Source organism: Pavona decussata, unplaced genomic scaffold, assembly GCF_977016875.1.
Source record: "Pavona decussata unplaced genomic scaffold, jaPavDecu1.1 SCAFFOLD_109, whole genome shotgun sequence".
NCBI classification, from domain to species: Eukaryota; Metazoa; Cnidaria; class Anthozoa; order Scleractinia; family Agariciidae; genus Pavona; species Pavona decussata.
In genome coordinates, this window is record NW_028145523.1 from 697,566 (window position 1) to 715,532 (window position 17,967).

Consider the following 17,967-nt stretch of genomic DNA (forward strand, 5'->3'; position numbering starts at 1 on the left):
TGTAATTAATTGTATTATTATTATTGTAAATAATTGTAAATAATAAAGTTATCATTATTATTATTATTGTTATTATTATTATTATTATTATTATTATTATTATTATTATTATTATTATTATTATTATTATTATCACGTAGTCTTGGGGTGAGAAAATATTAGTAAACTTGGAGCCGGTTCTTAAAAAGCCGATTAAAGCTTATCCCTTATTGAAAGTTAACCCTGGTTCAGTTCAATATGTTCGTCAAAATTATCTTTGAAAGCTAATATTAAGCTGATGGCAAGGAAACGTCTGTTAGAACTGGAAGAACAAAAATATTCTCACAAAATCTTAATTGATTAGTAATTAAACTCGAATCAAACTTCAGTTTACCCAGGATCAGCTTAATCGGGCTTTCAACAACAGGCCTCTGAATCACAGTATATTGTTTGTTTGTCCTAGATTATTGTCTCGTACAATACTTCAGTATCAGTGGGAGTGAACTTGTAGCTTCCTGCATAAAATGTACAGGAAGAACCAAATGAGGCCCCTGGGGGGAGGCGGTAAGTGAAGCCACAATAGGTGAAAGAATCTCGGTTGTTCCCTGCATTGTCCGCTATGCCGATATCCCGTCCCATACCAAACATTGGTCCTTTATCAGAACATCCTAATATAGCATGCCTTGTGTCCTCGATCTCCAGCTTAACAGGAGCGTAGCCATTGATGTTATACAGTGAGAAGATAAATGCTTTTTCGGATGAAGCAAACTGAGTGCACGAACCTAAGGAAGAAAAAAAAAAACATTTCGCTTAGTAGTATAATTATATGTGTACCTGTTGATATTTCTTAGTTATAAATTAACATAATTACGTACTAACAAACTCTCATACTTTTGACCAAGTAAAGAATAACCACACTCAGACATGTTGGTTAAGAGTCAACGATTTGTTTAATTTTTTTAAAATTCTTAGTTCAAAGAAAGCACTGAGAAACTAAATTCTCAATTCATATTATTGCACTAATTCCGAGGAGACTGGGTCGGGAGTGACAAATCTCTGTTGTTTTCCCAATCTCATTCCCCGCCTGATCCTCGCCTTCTGACATTGATTTTCAAGACACTTGAAGTGTTTTTTATTTGAAAGAAAAACCGGGAAACTTCGGCCATGAGTCAAGGGGATCAAAAATATTTTTAGAGACTGCACTTGGAATGTTCAAGGTGTCTGTAAAGGAGCCTCTTCTGTCACGTTCGGAACAAAACGTAGTAAATTTGCCATGACACCATTTGCGCAGAGGTTAGATATTCGGGGTCTAGTGGAATTGCAAACAATGATATGCTATGAAAAAGAAACAAATCAACAAGGAAAGCAAAAACTTTCCAAACTCAAGCAAAACACAGCAACTAACTGCTTCGGCAAGGAACAGCATGCGTGCGTACAGTCAAATAACCCGTAGAGTATACACGGCCTCTATGGACAAACTAGCCGCTAGCTATGCAAAAACAGCAAGACTACCAATCACATAATTGAATCACTTAAAACGATGTAAAAACGTTCTTTCAAGCAGACGTATTTTTTTTTTGGGGGGGGGGGGGGGTGGGGGACGCAACGCACTGGTGCCGTGAAAGATCAGTCTTTGGTTAAGTTATTTGAACGTTTAATTTGACTTAGAACTATTGCGAATCAGCTGATCTGAATTAGCCTCATTCAGTGAAACTATTCCTAAGTCATTAACTGACTATAAAGGATAACTCTCGCTGCTATCAAATGATACTTACTAGACCAAGACACGTCAGTGTATCCACCAAATATGTAACTGTCAACTTGTATTATAGTAACAGTTGGACCCTTTCCATCACAGTTGCTGTGAAATGTAGATGCTGCCCAGCCATCTGTCTTAGCATGCCAACACTTCACAAACTTACTTCGAGATGGAGTCTGGAGGACTGGCGCCAAATAATCATTCAGTTGGTCCCGGTACGTGCTGTCGAGGCGTGCAAGGATGGAAGATTCAATGAGAACACCTAAACAAAAGTAAAAGTACAAGATTTCAAGGGAGAAGCACAAAAGACTTTCTTAAACTATGCATACCAAATTGCCGAAAAGTAACGAAAAACCGAATGAGTCGTTTAATGTAAGTCATTTGTCCACTGGCCCTGAAGAAAACACTCTTTCTTAGACAGGGAGTTAAAAAACATTCTTTGTTCGACTTTTACTCTTGGCGGATACCCTTATTAAAATGACATTTTCGAACCATGCATGCATGTTGTCTTATTTAGCTGGAGGTTTTAGTGCACACGAATAAAACACAGACAAGGCAAAAAATTGATTTATTTCTTTTTCTGCTATTATTGTTATAACTGGGTACTGTCAGTTATGCAAAGTAATGTAAAACAAATTTTCCCACCCCTCCCTAGACCGCTCGCAAGTGTGCAGACTGAAATCTCTGTGCTTTATTTAATGCGTCCAAAAAAAAAAAAAAAACAGGGGGGAGAGGTATTCACGAGTTCTTGACATGACTTCTCAAAAGAAAGCGCTGAATAGAGAGCACTAACCAGAGCTAACTATTTTTTCACATGTTATTGTGCATTTTGGGTAGAGCAAATTTCACAGGGTAAACAGTACTTGCTCGCGTGGCTGCAACGAGTCACATCGAAGCGGCTACTTCGTACGGATTTTCCTTCCTAGCTTTACCAAATTAGGAGTGACCGACAGGGGAAAGGAACATACCAGCCAAAGTAACAGTGGTAAATCCGACTCAGATAATAATAATAATAATAATAATAATAATAATAATAATAATAATAATAATAATAATAATAATAATAATAATTATAATAATAATAACTTTATTAACGTGTCAAGAAATGTAGCTGAGGGGAGCAGTCCCCTCTACTAATAGTGGACACCTAACTAAATTCTAGCTAAAAAAAAAAAAAATGAATTAAAATTTACATTGTAAACCATATTAATAAAATTTTATACATCAATCGCAAAAATCATGTAAACCCTAGTCATTCTCGGCATAGGTTGCACAGCCTCGACAGTTACTGACATTTGCTGCTAGGGCCGGTAAGGTCCTGATTACGTATGACTCTTTTAAATTGCTTCAGAGAGGGTTGATATCTTATTCTAGGAGTGAGATCATTCCACAGTTTAGGCCCTAGGTAACGAAGTGAGTGTTTTCCATATGTCACTGAAGAGAATCGAGGTTGAACAAATTCTTGCTTCCTTAAGTAATACGAACCACTGTCTAATTGGAAAAGATTACAAAGTCTCTGTGGCAGTAATTCACGCTTAATCTTATACATGAAGATGGCAATGTCCTGTAATCGTCTGTTGTATAACGATGGTATGTCTGCTTTTGCCAGTAGTTTCTCGCGTGAGCTAGAATGTTTGTCCTTAAAAGCTGCCCTGAGTCCTCTTTCTTGTATGCGTTCAAGCTTTCTCCTATCGCTTGCCTTGCAGAAGTGCCAGGTGAGGTGGCAATAAGTAAGGTGTGGTAAGATAGCAGCTTTATATAGCTGCAGCTTGGCTTCTGTTGGTATCAGGTTTTTCAGTCCCATAAGGACCCCAAAGCCATTTCCGAGTTGATGCGAACCTAATTATGAAACCGAGGCTAAGTGCAAAGTTTTTATTATGAAAATTAGTTTTCATACATAGGCAAACAAACCTAATTTTCATATGAAAAGCTTTTGCACTTAAGCTCGCTTTCAAAATGAGGTTCACAGGAACTCGGAAATGGCCAATTGCGTTCAAAAAAGTTGATTAAAGAGTTCAGGACAACAGGTTTGCAGTAACAGCGATTGAGCATTCATCGTTTCAAAGATGGTAATGAACGTTTCTAGTCAGAATAAAGCGGATACTTATAAGAGTTTGTTTTAAACATTTTATATATGCAAGTAATTATAAATGACTAGTAGTCGTAATATTACCGTATTGAATCGCTCCTCATTAAAATGCAAACGTTGAGTTTGGTCTCAGATCAGAGATGAAAACCATTAAGATTTTATTCATGTTTTTCATTGGGTATCGAGATTCATGCACATACACTTTATGAATTATTAATGAGTTTGAGAAGCAACAAGGAAAGACATAAATGTTATTCCTATCTAACAGTTGCTGAACGATCCTCGCCAATGAAAGTTTGTACGGTATCCAAGATTCCCGGGCTCTATTAGTTTATTTTTTTACTACTTCGCAAAACTCATTACTAGATTGATTAAATAAAAGAAGGGGTCTGGTTTGCTATGGCATTCAAAAAGCTTAGTATTTTATTACAGAAAAAAAGGCTTTTTCAATCGCTTATCAGAAATATATATTTAATAGATATTTAATGGGCTATACAGTTTCTCGTATTGACTAACTGTTTTCAACCCTGGGGTTGGTACAGTGGAGCGTTTTCCAGCAGCTTTGACGTGAAATCTGTTGCACGATTCAAGTGGTTCAATAACTTGCTCCGTTTCAACCTTTAAAATTTTACTCTAATTTAACGTGTATCGTTCAACGACAACGTCTCCTTTTTTCTCAGTGCGCGAGGAGGTGGAATTCTGTCAATCATGCACTCTGATTGGTTCCGGCAGCGGTTGGAATTTTTTCAATCTTGCCCGCGAACCCGGGCGGATTTGTTGCAGGACCTGGACCGTGTTTTCTTGCGGAAAAACCTTGGTAAAATCGGCCCCCTCTGCCTTGAGAACAAGATGTAGATGAGTTGCTTCTTAGCTTGTCAAGCTCACAAAGATTTCCCTTTGCGTCCATGGCTCGCTACTTTTAAGGTTAGAATACACGAACCAATATGCAAGTGTTTAATAACACGCAAAAACTTAGTAAAGAGGAAACTGCAAAGGACCGCGAACGAAAGTGGTGCTAGTAAACGCAGGATCTGTGGAAGATCTAATCAGTGAAAAACATAATCAGAGAAGTTTACTGAAGGGTTGACCTTGCGTTGACCTTGTATATTCGTAATAAAAAAGCAAACACCAACAAACTCTCTGAATAATGGCAATAAGACTTTCATAGCCCATTTTTCCAAATTTTGGTTTTTGAACTTTTTATTTATTGGTTTTGGTTAATTTTGAAGGAAGAAAGGAAGAAAGAAGAAAATAATGAATGAGGGAGCGAACGAACGAAAATGGATGGATGAATGAATGAATGGAGGAAAGTAAGGGAAAGACTGCTACGCAGCATTAACATTCGATATATGACACGCACGAATGTAGTGCCTTTACTGATGGCACATGCCAATATTAAATATTGTCTTGGCCCTGCCCTTATTTTTCAAAAATAAGAAGGCGGCCTGACCCTCTTCAACTCGAAGGATTCTAATTGGATGGAGCGAAATTTTCTGAGGTACTTCAATTGACCCTAGGATTTACGAAAGACCAATATTATGTCGATTGAGAACTTGCCAGAAACAATGAACGCAATTATTATTTTTTTTTTTCATCTCGATAATTTAAAAGTTATAATTTGGTGAATCATTTATGCGAGAAAATATCTTCTGCTCCACATACAGACATCCGTGGCCTTTTTGTTTTAAACTAAGGATATTCAACGAAAGGCACTTAACCAAGCTTCTGTAACGAAGTTCCTTTTTTGATTCGCAGGAATTGTTCAGGTGCGCCAATGAAACAAAGAAAGCTGTCTTACATGATTGGAAAACAAGAACTGCTGAACACGTATGACATAAGCTACGTAACTTTTGAATGCAGAGGACCACGTGACAGATAAAAAGCTGTTCTGAATACTTTCCGTTGAGTGACGGATCTCTTGTAGTGGAGATGCACATGCGAGACGTCACTTTACGTCTGAAGAAACCAAACTGATTACGCTCTTTATGTCTAAAATGTTTGCTAAAAAAATTGAGGACAGAAAAATGAGCTAATGCCGGAAATACGAGCTTGCCCACTACACACGGATATAAAGCAGTGAATGAAAATTTCGTTAGCGATGAATAACACTTGCAATTGTATAAATGGTAGGATTGATATTATAATAAATATCAAATAGTGTCAGTAATGGTATAAAAAAGAACACAGACGTTTCGGATATATAACCCTTCTTCAGTGTGAAAGTCATTCGGTACTGAAAATTGCCTACATGTTTAATCTTGTTTAATCTTACTAAGGCCAGTTGTTGATTGACTGTTCATAATCGTTTATTGTTCACTGATAACAGACTCTTTTCGTCAATGCCCTTTAACAAAACGGTTGAAAATCTCGGCACTAGACTGTCAATCAATATTAATTATACGCCTTTACAATAGCTTATAGTAGCTTTATTTAAACGGCTAAAGTTTGTTAGCTACCCGTTATTGTTACAGCGAGAGATCGAGAATAATGTCATTACGAGAAATAGTCTACGACAAAATTACAAAAAAAGATCTCAGCTCTAGGTCTAAACAACTAATAGTAACAATGCTTCTTTTTCTAGCTGAAAAATCTTCCCAAATCATAAAACAACAGTAATCAGATTGCCCTTACCTTCACATGTTTCACCAGCGAATCCGATCTTGCACTGACAGCTATAGCCTCCTCCTGGTTTATTAGAGCAAGTTCCTTCATTCAAGCATGGACCTGAATAACATGCCACATTTTCTGCAAAGTAATGTTTAAAATACTACATTTATGCCCAACATCTTGTCCTAGTTTAGATGATTGCATTATTGGGTGTACCTACTGAAGTTAATCCAATGACCTTGATTCCTACACCTTCTCACCATAAATCTAGTCATGAATCTACTTGTAGAATGCTTAAGAGCTCACACAGTTGTATTGAACACTGTTAACAAGGGAGTAGGGGTGTGTAATCCATGGTATGTGGTCTGGTCTGTTTGTAACGTTCATTCATGGGCAGCCTTCAAAGAGAACAAATGTTTGAAACAAGCTGGAAGAAGGTTTCTAATCACTTCGTTAGGAAGACCAGTGTTGGACGTCTTCTCGAAGCAGACGTTCAGCCAAATTTCGTTGCACAGCTAAGCGGTCATAAAAATTTGGAAAGCCTCGACAGCTACCATTCAGCATCTCTCAAGCGACAACGAGAAATGTCTACTGTCCTGGATCGTGGACCAGATACATCCGCTCAGTTCAAAGAAAACCAAGTCAGTGCCTCCACTACAACGCAGCAAAATGTCTTCACTGCCCAACAAATCCAACCTCAGGCAATAATGTTTGCCGGAGTACATATTGACAAGTTTGAATGCTGCACATTTAACATTAACGTTTTCTGTGGTGAACAGTCAAAGATCGCAAGGCTGAATGAGAACTGATCGCTGAGCGATCGTGGCACAGACAGGCATTAAAATTTGTTGCACTTTTGGTCGCATTTTAGAAAATTTTCATTGAGCCTGTAGGAAAACAACGGTTATTTTGTCTTCATTCATTGACGAAGTTTGTACAAAGCTGTAAATTGAACAGTTATTTTGGTCCCGTTTGAACTGGAGACTAGTGACAGAAGTAAGCCAGCTAAATGCTTGAGCCCGCGCAGGGAAACAAATATACTTTTATCCTTTCGATTTCCTGTTTGGCCATATAATAAACATCTTATTAACCGAGCTAGGTCAGTCTGTATGGGAGAATCTTGACCTCGGTCGCTCGGTCGTTCGGTCTGTCAAGATTCTCCTCTACAGACCTTCCGCTCGGTTAATAAGAACTAAGGAATTAACTTCAGTAGCTTTACAAACCAGTGTTTCCTTTTCTATTGTAACTTTGTCTTGGCCATGCTTTATTTTACTTTTTAGGAACAGGAGATGTATAACTACGAGGTTAAAATAAAACGTAAAGACTTGAGGAGCGCAGCGGGAAGTGATCATGTAAAATAACATTGGAATGACGTCGCCATTTCCAAATGGCAGCCATCTTTAATCCATCGTTAATCTTTAATTTGAAGCATCAAAAGTCCCTTTAAGGTGCTTGAACACAGTTTACGCGCGCTTCACAAGTTCAGTACATGACACTATTAAGCGCGCGCTATGGCTGTGGTAGGCAAATGCGGCATCGATAAGGCAATCCCTCAATTTTATATCAAATGGCTCAAAAGTTGAGTTTTGTCGTTGTTTCTCGTTTGTGAACCTTTTTTGTCTTCGAGCAAAGACAGTGAGTTAACGAAAACCTAAGCTTTTTTGTATGCTTTTCATATTTACCATGAAATCCCGATTAAAAGACATGCAGGCGCATTTGACCAAAACTTTGTGACTCGTTTTAGTGGAAAGTAACTTTTTTCCAAGGAACGAAAATTTGACAAAATAGTAGTTCTCTAAAAGTGTAACTCGCCTAGAAACAAAAACCTGAATCTGACAGAGGTTGTCTTGGCAAAACATTAATGTGCAAAATCAATATTTACAGGGGATGTCTCTGTCAAAATTACATGAAAGCAGCGTCACTATGTCGTTATTTTGTGACTTTTCTGGAGACAAAAAATGGAAAAAAAAATCTTATGAGTGCATTTTCTAAAAATAAAGGAAACCTATCACTTGAGTACCCTCAATAGCTCGCCTTGTTGCTATGGTAACGGTACGTAGCTCAAGACCGAGTATCCAAATACATTCCTTCTTAGTTAATATTGTATCATGCTAATTTCGGGCACCCAAAAGCACGTAGTTTACAAATAACGTTTATAAGCCGAGAAACTACGGAGACCTTAATACACGCATTTGCGATTGTCACTAGTCGCTTGGATTATTTAAATTCTCTGTTGTATGGGCTACCAAACAGCCTTGTTTATAAACTACAACACCTACAGAATTCAGCAGCAAGACTAATTTTTAGAGCTCCTAGATACTGTCACATCACCCCATTATTAACTGAACTTCATTGGCTAAATATTAAACATAGAATTTATTTCAAAATAATTTTAATCACGTATAAAGCTCTCCATGGCACCGCCCCAAAATATATACGTGACTTAATTACATTGAAGCTGAATTGCAGTTATGGTTTGAGATCTAACGATAACTATACGCTCAAACCACTGGCCGTTAAAACGTTGCCCACCCTCGGAGACCGAGCCTTCGCTCGCTTCGTGGAATGGACTACCTCTGGAACTCAGGAAGGAACACAGTATTAACATTTTTAGACGGAAACTTAAGACTCTCCTTTTTAAAAGAGCATATCTCGATTAGTCCTTTAGAATAACTTTTATATGATTTTTAATTTCTAACAGAATTAGTTAGCCTGATGTTTATGATCTAATTTTTATGCCTTTACAGTTTATTTTTTAACACTATATATATATTGTTTAATTCATACCATTTGTAAAGCGCATTTGAAAACTTCAGTTGAATTTGCGCTTAAGAAATGATTATTATTATAACACGTGTATACTAGAAAACTGTCTCGCCACCTTAATTGCCTAAAGTTAACCAGAGGAAAAACATCAACATGATCAAACAGTAGTTAAAACACTCAAATAATATAAGACCATGAAAGTAAACGTTAGAAAGTCGATTTTTGATGAATGAGACAAAGTTTTTTTAAAAAACAACCTGCCTTTCTGAGTATGATGAAATGGTAAATTCAAATTCAATGGACACTCTCCAACCACTGCAAATTATCTCCAAATAAATTTCTGAAAAGATCGCAAGGTTTTGTGGTGCTTTGCTCAGATATTTTAAAAAATCGGAAACAATCGTCATGTTTGTATTATGTTACAACTTTAGGTTACGTTTACTTGGATTGTCTGTAGGGGAAAACCTGAAAACCACGGTCTTCCTGACATGGCCCCAGTTGTTCAAAGGGCGGATAACTTTATCCAGTGGATAGGTCACTATCCAGCGTTGACAAGCTTTCAACACAATCCCATACTTAAATCTAGACATATGCTTCTACTATGTACACAAATTATAGGGCTATAGGGAAATTCTTGCACACATTTATTTGCCGGATAGCAACCTATCCGGTGGACAAAGGTTTCCGCTCTTTGAACAACCGGGGACTGATGTATTACTTTCTCTGAGAACACACGGAATGAACTAACTCCGGAGAAGAACGTGTACAATTTTTTTCTGTATAATGTAGTATTGTATTGATCATAAACGCAGCAGATTATTTTGCAAACAGTCTTGCTTCAAGCGTCATCTCGCAAACATCTTACTGTGAAAACGTAATCTAAATGTACATAAAGCTTATCATAAAATAAACTAACAATAGACTAAGCATTAACTGAAAGGTTTGACCTAAAAAAAGGAAAGTTTTAACCTTCAGTTAATGATATCGAGTTAAGTGCCCGTTTTTTCCGAATTACACATTGTGCAACTTAACCAATGAGAACAGTAACGTACCAGCAAACTGATCCTGCAGCTGTGTCAATGTTTTGCTCAGAGATTCAACGGCAGACTGTAGCTCTAAGAATTTAGAAAAGAGTATTAAACCTTAATAATGAACATTTTTGGTATAGGCTGTGCCAAAAGTTACACAACTCTTCGCTTTAAGCTAAGAGAAGAAAGGGATGTCAAAAAGATAAATTAAGGAGATGTTTTAGGTCTCACCAATCATTGTAATTTGTATACGGACAAATGTGATTTATGGAAATGGAAATACTATCTTTCAATTAGCTAGAATGCTAATTTTCACGCCCGTTTGTTAGAGGGTTTGAATACTTGAGTTGAGAAAAAAGTAAATGTTGTATTGAGGTGACAATTGCCAAATAACATTTCTGTACTAAGTCCTCGATAAAAATGCAGATGTTGTATAACTGTCAACAATAAAAAGATCATCAGAGCAAGAAATTTTAGGGCGTTTAAGTGCAAAGTAGCCGATGAGCAGAGATTTGATGGCATTTTACAAACTTGATTTGTGTGGAAAAGCATTTTGAGCGAGACTAAATGGTAAGGGTGCAAATTTTCTGTCTTGTATCTTAGAATGGGGGCTTTTCTAGGTGCGTTTCAAATGAAAAAAAAAAAAAGATTTTTATGGAATGAATAAGCCTCAATTGCAACAGGAACCAACCTTGGTTGTCACCCTTCAGTTTATTCAATTCCTCAGTTTGAGCTAAGAGAAGAAAGGAATAAAGAAAACATAAATCAATGAGCTGTTTTAAATCCTTTTCATAGTTGTGTATACTATACAGAAATTTGTTTTAGTTACGCATTAAACTCATCTAAAAGCGCCTTTGCAACAATTGGCTCCTTCACCAATCATCGTAGTTTTTTCCTGGACCAATATGGTCTCTAGAAATGGAAATACTATCTTTCAACGGGCTAGAACGGTAATTTGCCACTACAGGAGGGTTTGGATACCTCAGAAATCAGTACATTTTGTATTGAAGCGACAGGCTTAATAGCATTTCTCTACTTAGTTTCTCGATTAGAAAAAAAACATAGCCGTATAACTGTTAGCAATAGGAAGATTATCATACAAGAGATTTGAGGCCAGTAGAGCACAAAAGGGAGATTTCATTAATGACAGTTCAACCTACGCATTAAACTCCTGTAATAGGGCTTTTGCAACAATTGGCCCCTTCAGTAATCATCGTAGTTTGTTCTTGGACCAATATGGTCTCTACAAATGGAAATACTATCTTTCAACGAGCTGGAACGGTAATTTTCCACAATCTGAGGGTTTGGATACTTCAGAAATCATTAGATTTTGTATCGATTTTGTATTTCTGTATTTTAACATTTCTGTACTTAGATAAAAATGCGGATGTTGTATAACTCTTAGCAATAGGAAGATAATCAGAGCAAGAAATTTTAGGGCGTTTAAGTGCAAAGTAGCCGATGAGCAGAGATTTGATGGCATTTTACAAACTTGATTTGTGTGGAAAAGCATTTGAGCGTGACTGAATGGCAAGGGTGTAAATTTTCTGTCTTGTATTTTAGAATGAGGCTTTTTTCTAGGCCCGTTTCCATTTAAAAAAGATTTTTACGGGATGAATAAGCCTCAATAACAACAGAAACCAACCTTGGTTGTCACTCTTCAGTTTAATCAATTCCTCGCTTTGAACTAAGTTAAGAACTGAAGGGATATCAAAAACATAAATCAATGAGACGTTTTTTAAAACGTCTCATTGATTTAAAAATCCTTTCCATAGTTGTGTATACACTATACAGAAATTTGTTTTAGTTACGCATTAAACTCATCTAAAAGGGCCTTTGCAACAATTGGCTCCTTCACCAATCATTGTAGTTTTTTCCTGGACCAATATGGTCTCTAGAAATGGAAATACTATCTTTCAACGAGCTAGAACGGTAATTTGCCACTACAGGAGGGTTTGGATACCTCAGAAATCAGTACATTTTGTATTGAAGCGACAGGCTTAATAGCATTTCTCTACTTAGTTTCTCGATTAGAAAAAAAAAAAAAATAGCCGTATAACTGTTAGCAATAGGAAGATCATCATACAAGAGATTTGAGGCCAGTAGAGCACAACAGGGATAACAGTTCAATCTACACTAAAGCCTCGTCTCCAGAGGATCAATTTTGTTCTTGATAACTAAATATCATATTGATCATAAACGCAGCAGATTATTTTGCAAACAGTCTTGCTTCATGTGCTATCTCGCAAAAATATTACAATTGCTGAGAAGCAACTAACTTTGGTTGTCACTCTTCAGTTTATTCAATTCCTCGGTTTGAGCTAAAAGAAGAAAGGGATATCAAAAACATAAATAAGCGAGATGTCTTAAATCCTTTCCATGATTGTTAATACCGTACAGAATTGTTTTAGTTACGCATTAGAACTCGTTTAATAGGCCTTTTGCAATTCCTCGGTTAGAGCTAAAAGAAGAAAGGGGTATCAAAAACATAAATCAATGAGATGTCTTAAATCCTTTCCATAATTGTGGATACTGTACAGTAATTCGTTTTAGTTACGCATTAAAACTCATCTAATAGGGCTTTTGGAACTATTGGCTCCTTCACCAATGATCGTAGTTTGTTCGTGGACCTATATGGTCTCTAGGAATGGAAATACTATCTTTCAACGAACTAGAACGGTAATTTGCCACTCTCTGAGGTTTTGGATACTTCAGAAATCAGTGGATTGTGTATTGAGGCGACAGGCCTAATAACATTTCTCTACTTAGTTTCTTGATTAAAAAATGTTGCCGTATTACTGTTAGCAATAGGAAGATCATGAGAATGATGTATTAATCAGAAAATGAGACAGCGATACTCGCAAAAAAACAATCATCATAGCATGCAAGAGATGTTAGGCCAGTAGAGCACAACGGGAAGATTTAATTAATGACAGTTCAACCTACCCTGAAGCCTTTCCTCAATTTTGTTCTCGATAACTAAGACGTTAGAAAGGAAGAAAAAAACATTTTATTTAAATGTAAAAGTCTTAAGAACTGATGTGATGACTGTAGACCCTGTGAACGACAGGACAAAACATTGTAAGCTGTACATAACACTTAAAAAGAATTCAGGTGTTTGGAGGTTGACTATAGTTAGCTATAAATGCGAGGCTGAGTAATTTAACAGGGAACTACCATAGAACAAATCCTGCTGGAAACAGAACTTTGGACATCGGGATTACAAGCGCGCGCGTCTAACAACTTGCCACACTTCAACGCCTACTTGGTTTTAATATTTTACTCATTATGAAAATTAATTAAAATTTTAGAATGATGTATTATTCTAGAAAGTGACGCGGGCATACTCGGAAAAAAGAAATCGAGTCGAACCCCTAAGACCTTCCGATTACTAGTTCGGATGCTCTGCCACTGAGCTACAGGAGACACGTGGGGGCTAAAGCCATTAAACTAGGTTCATGGGACAAAAATATACCATCACATTTATTTCATAAATAAAATTTGTTTCCAAAATCAGAAGAAAAAAACCAATCGACGATTTGAAAGAATGAAAAAGAACAAGAAAGAGAAAAGTAAAGAAATTTGAAAACATTTCGTGGAAAGCTCTAGTTTGATTGGCCTCACTTACATTCTGTACACTCCTTAGAACAGTTCTTAGCCATTCCTGCGTCTGAGGTAACAAGCATGTTCACCATCAGGACTCTTACAATGAGAATATAGGTAGTCTTCATTATGAACTACGAGAAAACACGTCTAGATCTACAAAAGCAAAACGGAAATTTTTTAAAAAAGAAAATATTAAGGAAAACAGCTATATCTTGGTTTGTAGTACCCCCTTCCAAGAGTAAAGATACTACTTTTAACGCTTATTCGTCGACTCCTTTAAAAAGAATAAACTAATCAGCAGAAACAGAGAAGCAATACACTACATTTAATCTGAATCCAGAAAACTCTCACGAGATTTTGTTCCCCGTACTGTAGGCATATTTCATTTGAGTGTCGTAACACCAAATCCAAAGTGACAACCCTAACCAATCACAGAAGACGTAAACACAACAATGAGTCAATCAGAACTCGAAGCATTGCGCGCGAGCAGGCCGTGATTGGTTTTGGTCTTGCTTCTCATTGGTATAGAGAGAGGGGCGAGTTTTGCTAACCATTCACAATACGTGTTGAAGCAAACGTGAATTACTTTAATTACTGTAATTACGACACTCAATCGAATCGCTGGATTCTAGGGCTTAATGCAACGGAGGAGTGATGAGGAATTATGAGTTAGTGACACTCATAGACTAATAGAAAGAAAGAAAGAGGCCAGATGGGAAGTTTGATTAAATTAAAAAGGCTGCTTTACAACTCAAGCGTCTTGTTCTATTCTTTATAGTATTACCTAGAGGTTCTGTCATTCGTTTACCAAAGGTAAGGGAAAAAAGTCCCTTTATTCATACAGACATAATAAGTTTGGTAAGGATCTAGAATCATGAGTTAAACGAGAATCAACGAATTCAGCTTTCCACACAAATTAGTTGTTAAAAAGTTGAACCAGAACTCAGAGAATGAAACTTCAGTTTTCTTCAAATGATGCACGTGAACATGCTTTGAGCATGACATCTTTTTAAAGCAAAATTGAAATTTAAACAGCAACAGCTGGAATTCTGCGCAGGCACAATTAAATTAGCCACTCTTCTTAAAGTTCTAATTAATTTCTGCTGGTGGCTTAGACGACTTCACACTGCTGACCGTCGAGATCACGGTCTCAAAAAAAAAAAAAAAACACCACATGAATCCACTTAGTAGCTCAACAACTCGGATACAGAACGGTTTATAAATTACTTCAACCAGTAATCAGTAATTTCCTCGAAATAATCGATAAATTGGGGTTCAAAACCTTTTTTTAAGTTAAAAAAAAGTTTCAAATTAGTTTGATTTTTATTTCCCTTTGTCTCGGATTATGGTAATGAAAACTACACAGAGGAGAATAAAAATCAAAGTGATTTGAAAAAATTTAAACCAAGAACGATCTTAAACCACAAGACATGCATCCTGCTTTTGTAATTAAAAACAGGTTAAAGGAATGTTTTCCTGGAAATTGTTATGTGGTTTTCATTTTCAGCGTGCCTTATGAGGATCAAAACCATGCAAATGATGCGCCTGCAGCTTCCAGATAAGTACCAATCTCGCTTTTTTTGTAAACCAAACGGGACTTTTTACGATTTAAATGGTAAAAAGAATGAGTTAAAAGAAGATAAAAGAATTCAGCTTGCCATAAAAAATTGTAGAACAGTTGAAAAACAGAGAAAGAAATTATTTACTACAAGCGGGACCTTTCGTGCATGAAATTCTTCACCAGTTTGGTGCATTTTCACTAACAATCTCAGCGCTGTATCATTATTAATCATGCCACGAGTTGAACTTTTCAGCAATCTAAATTCAGTGCTTATTTTTCGCTTTCTAATTTTCCTTTGCCACCTCATCTCCAATTCGTTAGTTGTTGTCGCTTAAATACTTGAATGTATTTATTCACATCCAGAAATTTGTCAGGTTGTTGGACAAAATCATAATGGGAAATGAACACCTTTTGAGGCCTTATCGAAAAATAAATTATTGTGCATGTAGACAGAGCAGTGTCGCACTATTCTGACAACCAACGAGCTGGGATTTTTCCCTGTATGAAGATTCGAGTTTCTTTAATATTCTCTTAGCCTTCGTCAGAGTTGCGATTTCTGTAGGTTCCTCTTGAATTGAGGTGGGTGAACGTCACTTTCTATTCATTTATGGCAAATAATAACCATAGTTTCTATAACAGAAATTCAATCTCAAAGCGTTCTCCCATGCGCTCTATTGTTACAAACAAACGCAATTACCATACCTGTTAAAATAGCATTGATTACACAAAGAAAGGGAAATATTGAAGCTTTACAACCCCAGTTTTATGCCTTTCATTTGACGAACAAATTCTTTTATACGGTTTCCAAAGTCAAGAAAAACTTGCTTTTTCCACATATAATAATTTTGATCAGTAACTATTCACAAGTCATGATTTAAAAAAGGATAAACGAATTCAGCTTCCATAAAATATTAACTGTAAAGCAGCCGAAATTATGTTTCTCTTTGGTGTGTATAAAAAAACCGACAGAGAACGAAACCTTTATTTTCCGCAAGGAAAACACTTCCTTGAATAAATTTTTCACTACTGTGGTGTATTTTCACTCAGAATCTCCACGCTCTACAGTCATAATCAATCGTGCCACAACTGAAGTTTAGAACAATACAAATTCGTTGTTGTTGTTGTTGTATTTTCTTTGGCATTTTTCTTTTGCATATCTTATTTAATTTGCGCCCTTCGGCTTCTAAATTATCTGCAATTTGTTAGCTGTTTTCGCTAAAGTACTAAAAATGCCTTTCATTACTGGTTTAGAAATTTTTGACATTGCTGGAAAGCTAGCACAAACTCTAACGAGGAATTAATGAATATCTTCTCAGACCTTATCGCCAGATAAATCATTGCCTTTGTGGACAGGGAAGTGAGTGTCGCAATATATCGTGTTTGTAGACTCGGGCTTCTTTAATACGCCTCTTTAGCTTCCGTCGGACTTGCGATTTCTGTAGGCTCCTCTTGACCTGAAGACGGCCGAAAACTAAATGTTCTATTCATTTAAGTTTCTATAACAGATATTCTATCCCAAAACGTTTTCTCCTGCGCTCTAATGTTACAAACAAACGCAATTACCAAACCTGTTTAAATGGCATTGAATACACAAAGAAAGGGAAATATTAAAGCTTTACAAACCCAGTTTTATGCCTTGTATTTCACCAACAAGTTCTTTTGTACCGTTTCAAAAGTCAAGAAAAGCTTACGTTTTTCACATCGACTAATTTTGCCCAGTAGCTACACACGATTTAAAATAGAATAATCTAATCGAATTCAGCTTCCCTCGAATGTTAATTGTAAAGCATGCAGCGCGAAGGTTTGTTACTGTGATGTGTATTAAGATACAGAGAATGAAAGCTTTGTTTTGGGAAAGTAAAAAGAATTCTTAGTTAATATTTTCACTAGTTTGCCGATGAAAAAAGCGTGTTTTCATTTAGAATCTCCACGCTCTACCATCATAACAAATCGCGCCCAAGTTGAAGTTTAGAGTTCTATAAATTCGTTAGTTGTTTTTTTGGATATCGCATTTTGTTTGATTCCTTTACTTCTGAATTGTCTCCAATTTGTTACCTGTTATCGCTAAAATAGTAAAATGTCTTTATTTAGGTTTAGAATTTGTGACTGGCTGTTGGAAAGGTACAACAAACTCTAATGGGAAATTAATGAATACCTCCTTAGACATTATCGCCAAATAAATCATTAGGCTTGTAAACAATACTCTAGAAAATCAAAAATATAAGTGGGACTTACTTCTGGATGAAGAATTCGAGTTTCTTTAATATTATTTTACTTTCCAAGAGAGTTGCGACGCGGTAGTCTCCTGTTGACTGAAAAGCGGTAACTGACGAAGAGTTCTGTTCTTCTATTCATTGTATGCCCGTTGCTAGGCATAAATTTGAAACTACAATTTCAATCTTCAGGCGCTTTATTTTTACCAAAGAACACGACTGAAGTAATAATGCCAATCATCAACTACTCAATGTAAATAAATTGTGCAATTAATTGATATGCATTGCTAATGTTATTAAGAAGCGCAAATAACTTGTCCAAATCTATCACTAATCAAACGCCTCCACAACACGTTGGC

At 36.5% G+C, this 17,967-nt stretch overlaps 1 protein-coding gene across 1 annotated transcript; it reads right to left on the bottom strand.

Moving 5' to 3' along the window:
- Positions 1–438: 438 nt before the first annotated feature.
- LOC146470918 (uncharacterized) lies at positions 439–13,959 on the bottom strand. Its single transcript, XM_085121482.1, has 9 exons — positions 13,857–13,959; positions 13,175–13,207; positions 12,508–12,549; positions 11,874–11,927; positions 10,920–10,961; positions 10,253–10,315; positions 6,459–6,572; positions 1,755–2,051; positions 439–761 (listed from the first exon to the last, which is right to left on the bottom strand). Exons 1-9 carry the CDS (start codon positions 13,957–13,959, stop codon positions 439–441), a joined length of 1,071 nt encoding a protein of 356 aa, XP_084977608.1.
- Between the last annotated feature and the right edge of the window lie 4,008 nt (positions 13,960–17,967).

What these genes read in the sequence shown, in the direction of transcription:
- LOC146470918 (XM_085121482.1), bottom strand. Translation starts at nt 13,959, where the DNA reads ATGAAGACTACCTATATTCTCATTGTAAGAGTCCTGATGGTGAACATG. An exon ending in ACTGAAGAGTGACAACCAAG is followed by an intron (nt 10,962 to 11,873) that starts GTTGGTTTCTGT and finishes TTCTTCTCTTAG; the next exon opens with CTCAAACTGAGGAATTGAAT. An exon ending in GCTGCAGGATCAGTTTGCTG is followed by an intron (nt 6,573 to 10,252) that starts GTACGTTACTGT and finishes ATTACTTTGCAG; the next exon opens with AAAATGTGGCATGTTATTCA.